The sequence below is a fragment of the Petaurus breviceps genome, unplaced genomic scaffold, assembly GCF_028583685.1.
Source record: "Petaurus breviceps papuanus isolate PSGF00001 unplaced genomic scaffold, PetGlider_PUasm1.0 90639, whole genome shotgun sequence".
NCBI lineage: Eukaryota > Metazoa > Chordata > Mammalia > Diprotodontia > Petauridae > Petaurus > Petaurus breviceps.
The window spans coordinates 257,736-273,742 of NW_027187296.1; the positions used below are offsets into that span (position 1 = coordinate 257,736).

Consider the following 16,007-nt stretch of genomic DNA (forward strand, 5'->3'; position numbering starts at 1 on the left):
GAAGGAAGGAAGGAAGGAAGGAAGGAAGGAAGGAAGGAAGGAAGGAAGGAAAAAGGAAGGAAGGAAAATAGGAAGGAAAAAGGAAGGACAGAAAAGAGGAAAGGAAGGAAGGAGGAAGGAAACTGTGCCAGGCACTAGCACTTTACAAATACCATGTCATTTGATGCTCACAGCAACCCTGGGAGGAAAGTGCTACTATCATCTCCATCCTACAGTTAAGAAATTGAGGCAGATAGAAATTGAGTGACTTGTGCAGGGTCACACAGTTAAGCTTCTTGAAGTCAGGGAGTGTCTTTGTACCTCCAGGCCTAGATCAATGTCCTAATACATAGTATGTGCTTAACAGTGAACAGTGTGCTAGCTTCGGAATTAGGAAGTCTTGTCTCTAACACTTAGGGTAGGACACTGGGCAAAGTCGTTTAGCCTCTCTGTGCCTCAGTTTCCTCATCTGTAAAATGCAGGGGTTATCCCAGATGACAGCCTGGATCTCTTCCAGGGCAAAAATCTATGATTCCATTATCCTGAGAATGAATGCCACAAGGTAACAAAGGAAAATGGTAGTTTAGTTTCCAAGAACTAAATGGAATAAATCATTATTCCCTAACTCAGACCCAGGAACCAGTCCCCCTAGTTAACCAGTATGACTCACACATGAACACGTGTTTTCTTTGGTCTCCTTGCAGGACTTAACCAGCTGACCTGGGCTTGAACAACAGCCAACCCATCTGCTGCAGCCAGCCCTGTCAGGCTCACTGAAAAGATGTTTCCCTTCAAGGTGAGCAAATGGATGGGGTTTGGTTGCTTCCGGTCACTGTTCTCCCACTCCACTATGGTCCGCCAGAAGAAGTTAATCCACAAGCTGCAGGAGGAGAAGAACTTTCGAGCTGAGATGAAGGGCTTCCGTGAAAAAATTGAGTCCTTCAGGGATCAGATGTGGGAGTTCCGGGAAAAGATTCGAGGCTTCCGGGGCCGAATCATGGGCTTCTGGGAAGAGGAAAAACCTTTCTGGGAGGAAGAGAAAACCTTTTGGAGGGAGGAAAAAGCTTTCTGGGAAATGGAAAAATCCTTCCAGGAAGAGGAAAAAGCCTTCTGGAAAAAATACCATTCCTTCTGGAGGGAGGATAAAACCTTTTGGAAAGAGGACAGTGCTTTGTGGGAGAGAGACCAGAACCTTTTCCAGGAGGACAAGGCTCTGTGGGAGGAAGAGAAGGCTCTGTGGGTAGAGGAAAGAGCCCTGCTGGAGGAGGAGAAAGCTCTGTGGCAAGATAAAAAATCCCTTTGGGAAGAAGAAAATGCCCTGTGGGAGGAGGAAAAAGCATTTTGGGTGGAGGGTGGTGGCCCTGCAGGAGAGGAACCCTTACTCCCTGAAGATGGGGCCGTGCATGCCAATGGAGGCCCAATGTCACAGAGCCATTCCAGAGGCAGGGCCTGAGCCGAAGGAGCTGGGGCATGGAGCCTGGGCTCTGCTGTACTTAACATCCAGGCCCTGGGAGTGCTCATGTGCCAGCGAAAACTTTATACCTATTTGTCTCCTTGATCCTAGAGGCCTAATAAAGTCCTGAGGGGCATTTGGAAAATACAGCTCCAGGGAAGTCAGTTGCTTCATGCTGCCTCCTGTCCTTCCATAGATTCTTCTTGCTATTCTTTTGGGTTGACATCCTCGAACTACCCAGCATACCTGGGGCATAAGTCGTGAATCAATCTGGACTCTCCTCAGACATTTAGCTATAGAGAACTTTTTTTCTCCCTTCTTTAAGAAAAGGTGGGGAGGTGGGAGGGAGAAGAGAAATGAAGACAGAGACAGGTAGAGAGAGATATTCATAGATTTTGCTCTTTCTTAGTCCATCATTCCCCCTAAATCTCTCGTTTTAAAAACTATAGAACTGCTAAGTAAAGCTTTCCTATTTCCATAGTGAAAAGCTTCATAGATCTTGGATGGTATTCTAGGCTTAAGGGTTTTTCCAGAAAATGCTGCAGACCTGCCCCTCCTCATCAGACAGAGGATTTATTGTGAAAGTGGTCAAAATCCTGTCTAGAGCTTATCTCCAATAGACCCTGGGGGAATTTGGATTTCTTACACTGCCCACTCCCTTTGGCAGCCAGAGATGGAAACATGACCCAAGTTGATGGGTCAGGAAAGAAAAAAATGTGAAAGCTCTGACTGCTTATGTGCATACTAACTAAGCAGGTCCAGGTCAGATGGCCTGTATTACTGATAGACTGACTTTACCAGAGTCTGCTATAAAAGGGGAAATTGTAACACCACGAAAAGGTTTTGACTGTCTCCAGAATCCCATGATTCCAGGCCCCCTGAACCAATACTCTGTGGTTTGAGAGGTGCCAGAAAGATGCACCTTTGCCCCCAGATGTTTTCCCCAATCAGGTTTCATTAGGTGACTGAAGTTTCCCCATTAGACAAACTTGTATAAGATAGGTCATGTCCTATGCTTCTGGGCCACGACACAGAGCTTCCAAGGGCACCACTGCCCTTGATAAAACCCCTCTTGATAAATAGTTAGCCCTATAACTAACTCCTGGACATTTGATTGTCCTCAGACAATAGGCTGAGCCAAGGAAGGGGCAGCATTGCCAGTCATTCTTCACACTCCAGCCTGTTACTGCACCTTCCCGTAAAGATTTAAGCAGATCCTTAGGAGAATGGAAGAAGATTACAGGAATGGTATGCTCCAATCAAGATGTTTCATTCCATCTGCCATAAGTCATTTTCTCCTACTCAGAGTAGTTTATCTAATCATTTGTGCAGAATAGGTTGTTAAGGCTCTGGGACAAACCAATTTAATGGAAAAATTTGATTTGATGGGCCCCATGCACACCCACAGCTGGTATTTGCAGAAATTAGGGTCACTACACTTGTGGGACACAAGAAATTTGAAACAGAGGCAGATGGGGAGAGAGGGTTTGATGTTACCCCCCCCCCCAGCCCCAAATTTTTCCCCAGAGGACTTGTTTTGTGAGACAAATTGTAGTTGTGTCTGAGGGTTATTTTAACAGCCGATTCACAAGGGCTGTGACCAGGATTCTACCAGAACCCGACAGCAACCAAACGGCTTCTTGTTTCTGTGTTCTGAGGTGAATCCCAAAGAGGTTTGTTTGATCCCTGGGGACTCTGCCTTCTTTCTGCTTCATCCTACCAATAAGTCAATGCTGTTACTAGGCGATGCCTGTGTAACAGCAGCCCCAAAACAGGGAACTAAGAGGCCCCAGGGAATGCCCTCTGGAATGTTTTCTTGATCAGCCCCTTCTGCCACCCCTATTACATAGGCGCTTTCATAAGAAAAGGGCCTGGATACACTTCCCAGGGAGTTTCTGTTCTTTGGCTTGTCCATAACCAGATACTCTGGGAGCTTCATTATCTGAGGGTATTGTAACTAACTCAATTGTTTTTGTTGTTTTTCCATCACATCTGATTTTGTGACCCCATTTGGGGTTTTCTTGGCAAAGATACCGGGGTGGTTTGCCATTTCCTTCTCAAGTTCATTTTATAAATGAGGAAACTGAGGCAAACTGGGTTAAGTGACTTGTCCAGAGTCACACAGCTAGTAAGTATCTGAGGCCAGATTGGAACTCACAGAGATGAATCTTCCCTACTCCAGGCCTGTACACTGCTGCCTAGCTGCCTGTTACTAACTTGATTAGAAGCGCATAATTCATAAGGCACAAAGAATGTTTGTTTCCAGGCCGAAATTGCAAAATCTGGCTATAAGCAACTTCTCCCCTTGCTTCCACCCCCTTCTCCCTGAAGCTCACATTACAGTCCAGTCTAGGGTAGGTACCTCTCTGTCTCCAGTGCTGTTCTTCAGCACATCTCCTCCTGAGGCTGGTCTAACAGTCATTCGTTGTCACTCTTCTATGCCATTCTGTCTCAGTACTGCTGTCTGTACCTCCCTCTGCCTAAAGTTCTTAGTTATTCCCAACAGATGATTTTTACTCTCTGCGGCCACCTCCCAGTCAGGTTTCTTCCATCATCCTGAGTGGTAGAATCAGCAGTTTTTCACCAGGTTTTAGTAGCATAGCTTTAGGGCTGGAAGGGACCTCACAAGCCATCTGACGCAACCCTTTCATTTTGTATATGGAGATACTGGACTGAAGAAGGTTAATGGCTTGCCCATGGTCACGCAGGGTATGTTAGAAGCAGGATCCGAACCCAGGCTCTCTGACTTTTAAGTTAGGTCTTTTCCCACTCTATTGAGATGCTCCTTCATGATCTCTGTGGTCTTGTGTCACTTTCAACCACCAGTGACTCCATCATAGGCCATTGTCATTGGCTATGTGAAATATCCAGAGCTCCCTTATCTTGGTGGAGACAGCTGGCTTCTATATGTCCTGCTCCAAGGCCGTACCAAACAAGGGGGTATGGCCTCCTCTCTCCTCACCTGGTACTACAATTCTTCTTATCCTTGGCTTCCCCCAAGAGGTGGTGGCACACACCACCAATCAAACTCCCAGGTAGTTCTCCTTCACCAATATTAAATAGAGTCAAGGTATCTCCTTGTCCTGCTCTTCTTCCCACCTCAGCTACCCTCTCTGAGGAGCCAATTTATACCCAGTAAAGTGTGAGACCCTCCTAGACTTTGGCCCATTTGTATATGAAGTTTCTAGCTTCCTTGAACACATCCCACAGGTCTAGAGGCTCAGCTGATTTCCCCAAGGATAGAGGGAAGATTCTAAAGCATAACAGGAAAATTAAAATTTTACTCTCCCTGGTGCACTGTGATACTTCATTGGATCTGTGCTCTCATCAGTGGTTATGCAGTCACCTAAGTAGCATCTTGATTTCCCTACTTGAAAATCTCAGTGGGGAATAATCATGCATGCTGTTCCAGAATCATAAATTATTAAGTTGTGTCCAAAGAATTATGGAGCACATAATATACAGGAATCAGTCTTTACAAAACAGCAGATCTAAGAGAAGTACAGGTAGCAATAGCAATTACCTTTGTGACAAACATGACCCTATATGGAAATCTATCCTTTGAATCTCTCAAGGTTTAACACTCTAATGCCTGTTTTTCTCTCAACACATCAGGCCTTCCAAAAGTACATGAATGAGATTTCCATCAGTTTCCAAGGAAATGAAAGCTAAATTCAGAAGGACTAATAGATTCCAAAGGAAGATTTATTGAGTTTATGGGTGCCAAGTTCACCACTGTCATGGAGGAGATGGCATTTTGAGAGTTAAAGTTAAGTTGAGATTGCCCTTAATAAAAGGATGGCCATCCCTTAAAGAGAGTTAAGGGATAGGAATCCCTGTCACACTTGCTTCTTCAGAACCTTTCAATGTAACCACTCCATACCTAGTAAAGGGGAGGACATTCCTAGACTCCCATTGGCCAATTTTTCTCTGAAGGGACCAGATAACTTCTGAGGATGAATGGAGACAATGAACTTACCCCTGGTAGGGAAAGTCTCAATGAGAGTTTAAAAGCAGAAGGAATGAGCTTCAGAGACAGTCCAACCAGGGAGCTCTGAGAAAAGAATTCACTCTTCATCTTTTCCCTTGTATCTTTTGCAGAAGGAAACAAGGGTAGGAAGGGGGGATTTATCTGATCCTCCCCCATCCCCATCCATAGACATGCTCATGAAGCAAAAATCCATGGCACAGAAGGTGCAGTGGGTATGGGGTGGTGTCCTGTGGAGTCCTGTAATGAGCTGAGGGCCTAGAGTCACTGGCACTATGATCCTGCTCAGGAAATAGCAAGTCTTAGAATAGAGACTTTTCCTAGTCCTAAGGTCCAGGCTTCAGCTCTTCTAAAAGTTCAAGGTCAGGGCACAAGCTGATCCCACAACCAGTCAGTGAAACAATGTCTGGTAGAACCTGCAAGACCAAGGACGGGGGGAGGGGAAGGACATGAGCAGACCTGCAGCCCCATAGCATCACAGATGCCAGCTTCCCTTCCATACATGTGCCCCTTAAGGCATTAAGGCTCTTCATTGGGGAGCTCAGTGGGTATCTGGTCTTCCCAGTGACACTGAGTATTAATACTTCATGTCTATGAGGTATGGGGGGATGCACAGCTTTTGTTATTTGGTCATTTCAGCAAACACTTTTCTCATGAGCTAATTATGTCTTCTCAATGACTAGAGATAAAGATAAAAGGATAGGTGAGGATTCTTTTTTTTTTCTTTTTGGAGGGGGGAGAGCAGGGCAATTGGAGTTAAGTGACTTGCCCAAGGTCACACGGCTAGTAAGTGTTACGTGCCTGAGGCCAGATTTGAGCTCAGGTCCTCCTGACTCCAGGGCTGGTGCTCTATTCACTGCACCACCTAAGTGCCCCAAGGTGAGGATTCTTGAATCATAGTTTTAGTTCAGCAGACCCACATAGGAGTTGTTGTTGCTTGTCCTTCATTCTCAAAGAGAACCAATGACATCATGAGGGTGATGTCATAGCTTCCTGAACAAAGAGTAGTCATTACCAGCAGGTCCAAGTTGAGAGTATAAACTGAGGAACAGTGGCCCAGAAGCAGGGGATTACAGCTGGAACCCTGGGTGGATGACTTCCAAACATAGCAACTCCTCAGCAGGTGCTCCTGACTCCATGTCATTGCTATTCTAACTTACTATTCCATTTATACTGGATTTAAGTGATTCCTCTTTTTTTTTCATTTTTCAAATGCTTTGTTAACTTCTGATTTACATCATTCATTTCTGCCACATTTTGAGTTACAAATTTTCTCCCTGTTTTCCCCCTACCCACTGCCCCAAAATAGCAGTCCCACAGGATATTCCCTCCTCCAATCTGCTCTCTGCCATACCCCCTTCAACTTTTCCAGTAGGACATGGTGGATCTCTATGCCCCAGTGCCTGTATATCTTATTTCCCAATTACATGTAAAATAGTATTAATAAAAAAAAAATATATATATATATATAGATACATATATATATATATATATATATTTAAACATTGGATTTAAAAATTTTGAATTTCAGATTCATACCCTTCCTCCCTTATCACCCACCCTCACTGGGAAGATAAGCAGTTCAGTATAGGTTGTACATGTATAGCTAATGCAAAACATTAACATAGTAGATATATGACTGACTATATTCCCCTCCCTCCTATCTCACCTCCCACTTGTTCTTTTCTCTACTTTGATCCTGTCCCTTTTCAAAAGTGGGTGCTTCTAACTTCCCCCCCCCCAATCTGTCCTCCCTTCCATCATAGCCCCTCTCATCCCCTTCCCCCCTACTCTCCTGTAGGGTGACATACCCTATTTAGTGTGTATTTCATTCCCTCCCCCAGCCAAATTCAATGAGAATAAGGTTGACCCATTCCCTTTTGCCTTCCTATTCTTCCCCCCTGCCATTGTAACGATTTTCTCTTGCCTCTTCTACATGAGATAGTTTAACCTATTCTGTCTCTCTCCATCTCCTCTCATTATATTCCTCTCTCACCTCTTAATTTCACCTTTTAAGTATCATCCCTTCCTATTAACTTGGTCCTGTGCCCTCTATCTATGTATATCTGTAAACATAAATACACACATTCACATATGTATTCATATGCCCATATACCTTCCTTCAACTATTTTCATACTGAGAAAAGTTTCATCACTTATAATTATTGTTTTTCCATGTAGTAATATTAATAATTCAACTTTGATAATTTCCTTATGCTTCCTTTTCCCTGTTTACCTTCTCATGCTTCTCTTGCTTCTTGTATCTGAATGTCAAATTTTCTATTCAACTCTGGCTTTTTCAGCAAGAATGCTTGAAAGTCCTCTATTCCACTGAATGACCTTATTGTCCCCTGAAACATGATACTCAGTTTTGCTGGGTAGGGGATTCTTGGTTTTAATCCCAGCTCCTTTGCTCTCTGGAATATCATATTCCAAGCCCTTTGATACCTCAGTGTAGAAGCTGCCAGATCCTGAGTTATCCTGATTGTGTTTCCACAATATTCAAATTGTTTCTTCCTGGCTGCTTGTAATATTCTCTCCTTGACCTGGAAATTTCAGAACCTGGCTATAATATTCCTAGGAGTTTTCCTTTTGGGATCTTTTTCAGGAGGTGATCAGTGGATTCTTTCAACCTCTATTTTGCCCTCTGGTTCTAAAACATCAGGGCAGTTTTCCTTGAGAATTTCTTGGAGGATGATTTATAGGTTCTTTCTTTGATCATGACTTTCAGGTAGTCCAATAATTTTTAAATTATCTCTCCTGGATCTATTTTCCAGAACAGTGGTTTTTCCCATGAGATATTTCACATTGCCTTCTATTCTTTCATTTGTTTGGATTTGTTTAACAGCATCTTGATTTCTCATAAAGTCATTAGCTTCCATTTTCTCCAATCTAATTCTGAAGGAATGATTCTCCTCATTGAGCTTTTGAGATTCTTTTTCCATCTGGAAAATTTGGCTTTTTAAGGCATTCTTCTCCTCATTGCCTTTTTGAGCCTCTTTTGCCATTTGAGTTAGTCTATTTTTTAACGGTGTTATTTTCCTCAGTCAGGCTGTTGACTCTCATTTCATAGTTTTCTTGCATCATTCTCATTTCTCTTCCCAATTTTTCCTCCACTTTTTCATTTGCTTCTTAAGGTCCTCCATGGCCTGTAACCAGCTCATATTTTCCTTTGAAGCTTTTGGTGCAGGAGTTCTGACTTCACTGTCTTCCTCCTGTTCCATGCTTTGCTCCTTTTTGTCCCCAAAATAGGAGTGTAATGTTGGATTCTTCTGTTTGCTTTTCTTCCTTTGCCTGGTCATGTTGCCACTCAATTACTTGACTTTTGGGCTTTTTGACACAGTAGGACTCTGCTCCTAGACAGGGGAGCTTTGTACCAAATACTGGGTTTTCTCAGCTGCCAGAGGTATTAGTTGAGTGCCCTCTCTGAAGCTTCCACATGCTCTGGCAAGCTGGTCACACACCCCAGAACCTCCATCCTAGACCACAATCCAGATCCTAGCAGGTTAAAGCAAGAGCAGTTACCCCATCGGACTGGTTGCTTGGTTCCCCTACTCTCTGCAGGCCAGGAGCTGAAGCTGCCATGTGGCAGCTGTGCTCCTGCCCTCAGTGGCTTCTCACCCGGGGACAAAAGCTGAGGCACTCCCAACTACTGGGTCCCAAAGTCCACACTGCACTGAACTCTCACTTTGTCCTTCACATCTATGTGTTGATAATTCTGGACCACCACAACTGCTGGTAATCTGGAGTCCCTTCAGCTGGCAGCTGGTCAGGCCCACCCTGGGGCTAAAACCTCAGCGTGGAGCTGGGCTCAGCTCCCAGAGCACTGAGCTGGCCCATTCCTGCTGGCCTGTCAGGCTGTCCTCAGTGGGAGGTTAGCTTCTCCGTGTCATTTTGTGGGTTCTATAGCTCCAAAGTTTGTTCAGAGTCCCCCTTTACATTGATTGGAGGTGGTGAGAACTGGAGCCACATGGAGGTCCTGTTTCTACTCTGCCATCTTGACTCCGCTGCCCCCTCCCCCTTGTCTTTGATTTCTCTTATTTTAATGACAACAGTAATTGACATGATAATTCTTAAAAAGATATACAGCAGTTTGACACCATTTTGGACACTTGGCTCCTGAAATCTGCTTATAGGTTTAGGGGTATTTGGGGTAAATGGTTTGTGTAGGTTTATTTCCTACCTTTCTATTTCCATAGATGACATGTTTGTTGAACCAAGTAAGTTGGAAAGGAATGGGACAGAATCTTCAGGGGAGATGATAGGCTATTGTAATATGCCCATATGCTGACACCTCACTATAATCCTGTTCCCAAGGTTCACACAAGGAGGATGCCTTGTAACAAGGACCATTAAACTCTTCACTAACTAAACCCCTTGCATGTTGTCTGGGATGCATGCACTTGCCTTATCTGAAATTCTGCTTTATGATAATAGCATTATGACATGGCATGTATAGATCAAAAACAGCTAATGATCACTTTTCTCCCCTTAATTAAAAATGCTTAAAGGCTTCAAAGATCAATAATTTTTTTCCATCATTTCCTCATCATTTGTCCACCAATACAGACTCTAACCTGTCCTTTCTTGGTGTTTGAAAAATTCATCACCTTGCAGCCAACCCAGTGACGAACCAACTCTTCCAAACTTAGGTAGGCTGGTCTTTGCAAGAAAAACATGTATACTCTGTCACTGCTTCCATATCCAGAAGCCTTTCTTGTTTTCTAGGAATTTGGAGAGCTGGTGCTCCACCAGCATAGCCTTTTAAAACCAAGGGTCCCTTTGGGGGGGCTAGGTGGCACAGTAAATAGAGCACTGGCCCTGGAGACAGGAGAACCTGAGTTCAAATGTGGCCTCAGACACTTCACACTTACTAGCCGTGTGACCTTGGGCTTAACCCCAATTGCCCTGCCCTCTTCCCTTCAAAAAAAAAAAAAGGCAAAAAAAAAACCAAGGGTCCCCATATGTACATAAAATATCTATAGCCACAATTTTTGGAAACGGAAGGATTAGAAACTATCCATTAATTAAAGAATGTCTAAACAAGCTATACTATGTGAGTGGGATGGAGTACTCTTATACTGTAAGAAATGATGAAAGGGACGGTTATAAAAACACCTGGGAAGAGTTGCATGAACTGAGGCAAAGTGAAGTGAGCAGGGCAGCTAAGTGTTGCAGTAGACAGAGTGCTGGACTTAGAGTCAGGAAGACTTCTTGTCCTGAGTTCAAATCCAGTTTCAGACACTTACTAGCTATATGATTCTGGGCAAGTCATTTAAACCTGTTTGCCTCAGTTTCGTCATCTGCAAAATGAACTGGAGAAGGAAATGGCAAACCGCTCTAGTATCTTTGCCAAGAAAACCCCAAATGGAGTCATGAAGAGTTGGACACAAATGAAAAACAACAACTGAAGAAGTAAACAGCCAGGAAAATAATTTATATAATAACAATATTGTAAAATCAAACAACTTTGAAAGACGTGGAAACTCAGATCAACACAATGATCAACCATAATTCTAGAGGGAGTCGTGATGAAGCAGCCTACCCACTCCTGATGGAGAAGGCTAGACTGGCATGCAGATTGAGACATGCTATTTTTGGGGTAGTGTCCAATGTGGGAATTTGTTATGCTTGACCAAACATGTTTTTCTACATTTCTCAATGCAGGGGATGGAGGTGGAAGATGAGAGGGAGGTTGGAGGAAGAGAATTTGAACTTTCATTTGAAAATATAATAAAAATTAAAAAGAAAAAAGAAAACCAAGTGTTTCCCCCACACCATGATGTGCTATTATAGCAGGACCTTAGTGGAAGACTCAGAAAGAATATGTTCCCTGGGTATTCTCTCTGTTTTGTCAACTGGCCTATTGGATTAGCAGCCCTGCAATCTGATATTAGAGCATGAAAACCCTGAGGTACATGAAATGCTTTTTTTATTTGTCTGGAGTGGTAGAGGGAAGGATTCTCTTTGAAAGCATTGTTATCACACAATGGTCTCATAGGCACAAAGCTTATAAAGATGGAGGTGACTGAGGTACCTTTAATCACTGAAAAGCAGAATTCTAAATTTCTTGTGCCCATCTCTGTGTGTGTCTCTTCTATAATGATTACCCCTAGGTTACTTGTATTTCCCACTGGCCAGTTTCCATGGTATTTGACAACAGGAATGGGCCAAGAAGAAAGGACCATTGTTACCCAATCTGGTGTCCACTGAGAAGCCTGGACTCAACTAGGTGCTATGGAATAGGCTATGTTCTAGTAACCACTGGGGCTCAGAAATAAGGCTGTAAAACCTCCTTGTAAATAATGGGTGCCTGTTCTCTGCTTAGATCATTTTCAGGAGTCAATCAATCAATCAACAAGCATTCACTAAATGGCAGTTTTATGCTATGCTAGGGCACTGGAGATGCAAGCACAAAGAATGAACCATCTGTACCTCTCAAGGGCTTGTGTCTCCTGTGGCTCCTTGTGCCACGCTCACAATTCTTGTGGTAGGGACTGTCCTTTATAATTCTGACCTCAGACTTACTAGCTGTGTGGCCCTGGGTGAGTCACTTTACCCTGTTTACCTCAATTTCCTACTCTGTAAAATGAGCTGGAGAAGGAAATGGCAAACCCAGTATCTTTGCCAAGAAAATCTCAAATGAGGGGTCACCGGGAGTCAGACACAACTGAACAACAACAATCAATCATTAGGCAAAAACAACAAGTAACCAGTGACTGACCAGTGAACTTCACAAGTAACCACACAACGTCAGGAGAAGCAGAAGAGTGCTACCCGAGTTTTGGAAGAATATCCTGTGGAAGACTTAGGAAAGGACATGGTGATGTAGGATGGGGAGGCACAGATAGGACACAATGCTGTGCTGTTGGAGAGAGGATGCACAATCTTACTAAGATTATAGATCTCACCAAGCATCCAGAGACACAGTGGATAAAGTATTGGGCCTAGAACTAGAAAAACCCAAGTTCAAATAGCAGTTAGGTGGCTCAGTGGATAGAGTGCTGAGCCTGGAGTTAGGAAGACCTGAGTTCAAAGCTGACCTCAGACACTTACTAGCTTTGTGACCCCGGGCAAGTCATTTAACTTTTGTTTGCCTTAATCTACTGTAAGGAAACGGCAAACACTCCAGTATCTTTGCCAAGAAAACCCCAAGGACAGCACTGGTGTGCTTTGTTTGGTCCATGGGGTCACACAGAGTCAGACATAACAGAACAACAACAGGCATTTAATAAATGCTTGTCCCCTTGTATCTGATAATAATTGCCAGAAAGAAGGAAACCAGACTCTATCAGTTCAGGTTATTTTTACCACAGAATTATTTATTAAGTTTATAATTTAAATTTTTTGTAAAATTCTTTTAGTGGCTCAGGACAGCCTTTAAACAGAGGTTGTGATCCCTATAGATTTCTAATGTCACTGATGGGATGGTGGAACCTGGACCCAAAAAAACTCCGAAACCACATCTAAGTAACCAAAGAAACCCCTGCCCTGTGAGAAGGTTTTCTCTTGTTGAAGGCCTGACTCTGTAATTCCTCTATCAGAACAGACACAGTGATACTGACCCAAGGACTCTCTCCTTGGCGCCAGATCCCCAAGGACCAGCCTTTGGCAGCTAAACAAAAAAACTGTCTTTTCTCGCTCAATGTCTGGTATCAACAAAATTATCTCTGTAGACTCTGTATTTTCCCCTCCTGAGATCACAGATGCCTTCTTTCAAAGCACTTGGACTACTTGCCTAGGCTGACCACTCTCTAATCCCATCCCCACCCCCCACCATCACCTAATTAGCATACTTGACACCCTCTTACTGTCTCTTTTCCATATAAGATTTAACATCACTCCTACCAGGTTGAAGGTTCCCTGAGAACCCTTGCCCACTTCTGTTGGAGGCACAATAAACTTCACCACTTGACTGGAAAATGGTTTGAGTGTGTGAATTCATTCCAGGCAACTTTGCCTTGTACCCTGACATTTTGGGGTCCCAACACCCCTAAACTGTGTCAGTTACTTCTTCCTTCATCAATACCCTAACTGCACCTATCCTGTTCTTTTGTCTAATAACAACTCACATTTCTAGAGCACTGTGGGGTTCACAAAGCACATTCCTCACAATAAGTCAGCAATTAGTAGCTAGGATGGTTTCCCAGTTGCTTTGAAAATAGACTGTGTATTGAACAATGGGCAATTGTGTAGATGCATGAGGGAAAAGGTAAAGCAATTGATGGAAGATAGATAGTGAGTGGAGGAAGGAACGAGATAACAACCACCTTGGCTTAGTAGGGATAGTGAGTGAGGTTAAATAGGTCCCTGGGAGGACCAGGGGAGCAGGGCAGGTTCAGAGTTCAGGTTTGGCACTCCTTCATTGAACCACACAACCAAGAATCAATAAAATCTGTTGTTGCTAAGGGGGAGAGGGAGGGAGGAAAAAGGGAGGAAAAGAGAGAAGGAAGAAAGGAAGGAGGGAAGGAAGGAAAGAAGAGAAAGAAAGAAAAGAAAGTGCCAAGTACTGTGCTGAGTGCCTTTTTTTTTTTAACAATTATTATCTCATTTTGATCCTCACAATAACCCTGTAAAGTAGGTACTATTATTTCCCCCATTGTACAGTTGAGGAAGCTGAGGCAAACAGAGGTTACATGACTTGCCCAATGTCACACACCTACTAAGTGTCTGAGGAAGGCAGGAAAAAAGGAAGAAAGAAAGAAAAGCTGCTTTTGAATGCTGCATGGTTGAGCCTGCTAGACTCAGTTGTTTAATACTGAACATTATGTAATATCCACATTTTATATAAATTATCCAAGGTCATACAGCTAATAAGTGTTGAAATCAGAATTCAAACCCTTGGTATCCTTTCTCCAAGTCCATGACTCTTTCTAATAATAATAATAATAGCATTTATATAGTACCTACTATGTGCCAAGTACTGTGCTAAGTGCCTTTTTTAAAACAATTATCTCATTTTGATCCTCACAATAACCCTGTAAAGTAGGTACTATTATTTCCCCCATTTTACAGTTGAGGAAACTGAGGCAAACAGAGGTTACATGACTTGCTCAAGGTCATGCACCTACTAAGTGTCTGAGGCTAGATCCGAACTCAGGTCCTTCTGACTCCAGACCTATCACTCTATGCACTGTACCATCTAGCTACACTATACTATCAATTGATCAATCAATACATATTATTAAGTGCCTACTATAGATCTGGAACCATACTAGGTGGTGGAGATACAAAAATAAAAGTGATACAGCTTCTGCCTCAAGGAATTTATAGTCTAGTTAAAGGAGACAATATGTACAGATATAAGTTTATGCTAAATAGATTGTATGATAAATTCATACAATTACAAAGTAATCTGGAGGGGGAAGGCACTACTTGGAGGGATCACAGTTGCAATGGAGAAAGCACTGGGCCTGTAGTGAGGAAGATCTGAGTTCAAATCCAGCCTCAGACATTAACTAGCTGTGTGACCCTGGGCAAGTCACTTCATCCTGTGTGCCTCAGTTTCCTCACTGTAAAATGAGCTGGAGAAGGAAATGGCAAGTTACTTCAATACCTTTGCCAAGAAAACCCCAAACATGGTCACCAAGAGTTGGGCATGACTGAAACAACTGAACAGCCAAGATTTCATACGAGTTCATGTTTGAACTAAGATGTGACAGAAACTAGAGATTTTGAGGAACAAAATGAAGGGAATGAAATGCAAAGGTTTAGAGGTGGGAGAAAGTTCATGTATGAGAAACAGTAAGAAGGGCAGTTGATAGACAACAGCATCCACTGAGAGGAGTAATGTGTAGGCTGGAAAGGCAGGCTGGGGCCAGTGTGTGGAAGATTTCAAAGACAAGAACAGTTTATATATGATTCTCTGGATGGTCCTTCACAAAGGCCCCCTCAGAGTCTCACCTCTGATCAAAATCTCTGTGGTCCACTCCTGATATCACTGGGGGACATCTGGGTCACAACCTCCTCTGTGGGAGGGATGCCCCTGATGCACCCAAAGTGTGTAGTTTACTTAGGGAGAGGGCCTGCTCTCATTCAGGTGAGTCTGCTTGGTTTCCTGTCTCTGACATCACAGTCTAGGCATTAGCCAGGGAAGGCTGGGCTGGATCACATAAGGTGTACATACATGGGCTTTGGAATTTTCCAGAAAAGGACAGGAGTGGGGTGTTAGACAGAAAAGGAGGCAGGCCCAGCTTTTTGAGCAGAGGTAGCATGCTCCATATGAGCCTCATGGGATGGGTTCCAAGTTTTGAGGATTGTCACAATAACATCATAATCATAATAATGATCTTCAAAAAGCAGATAAATGACCTTTCATGTGCATGTGTAGTGGGGAAGTGGAGGATGGGGTGGGGGTGGTCTATACAATGTTCAGTTTCTTTTCTTTCTAGTCTATTGTTTTTGTCCTGATGCGTGGAGATTGCTTTCCTAGCCTTGCTTGCCTCCCTATGAATTGGTTCCTACCTGACTGGCTCTTAATGCCAGTTATAAGGGTCTGGGATTCTGTGATCCTTACTCTCCCTTCCCACCTCCTGCACTCAACACCCCATTTCCCTGCCTCAGCAGGAATGGCTGGTTTTGATAGAG

The 16,007-nt window shown here is 43.4% G+C and overlaps 1 protein-coding gene across 12 annotated transcripts in view; it reads left to right on the forward strand.

The window, feature by feature from the left end:
- Window positions 1-1,594, forward strand: part of CCDC70 (coiled-coil domain containing 70) — a 25,581-nt gene extending 23,987 nt beyond the window's left edge. For all 12 annotated transcript variants that reach the window (XM_069064585.1, XM_069064589.1, XM_069064590.1 and 9 more), the window contains one exon: window positions 684-1,594. In XM_069064585.1, the coding sequence (XP_068920686.1) occupies window positions 761-1,432 (672 nt within the window). In that variant the 5' untranslated portion in view covers window positions 684-760 and the 3' untranslated portion in view covers window positions 1,433-1,594. The remainder of the gene's footprint in view (window positions 1-683) is intronic.
- The last annotated feature ends 14,413 nt before the right edge of the window (window positions 1,595-16,007 follow it).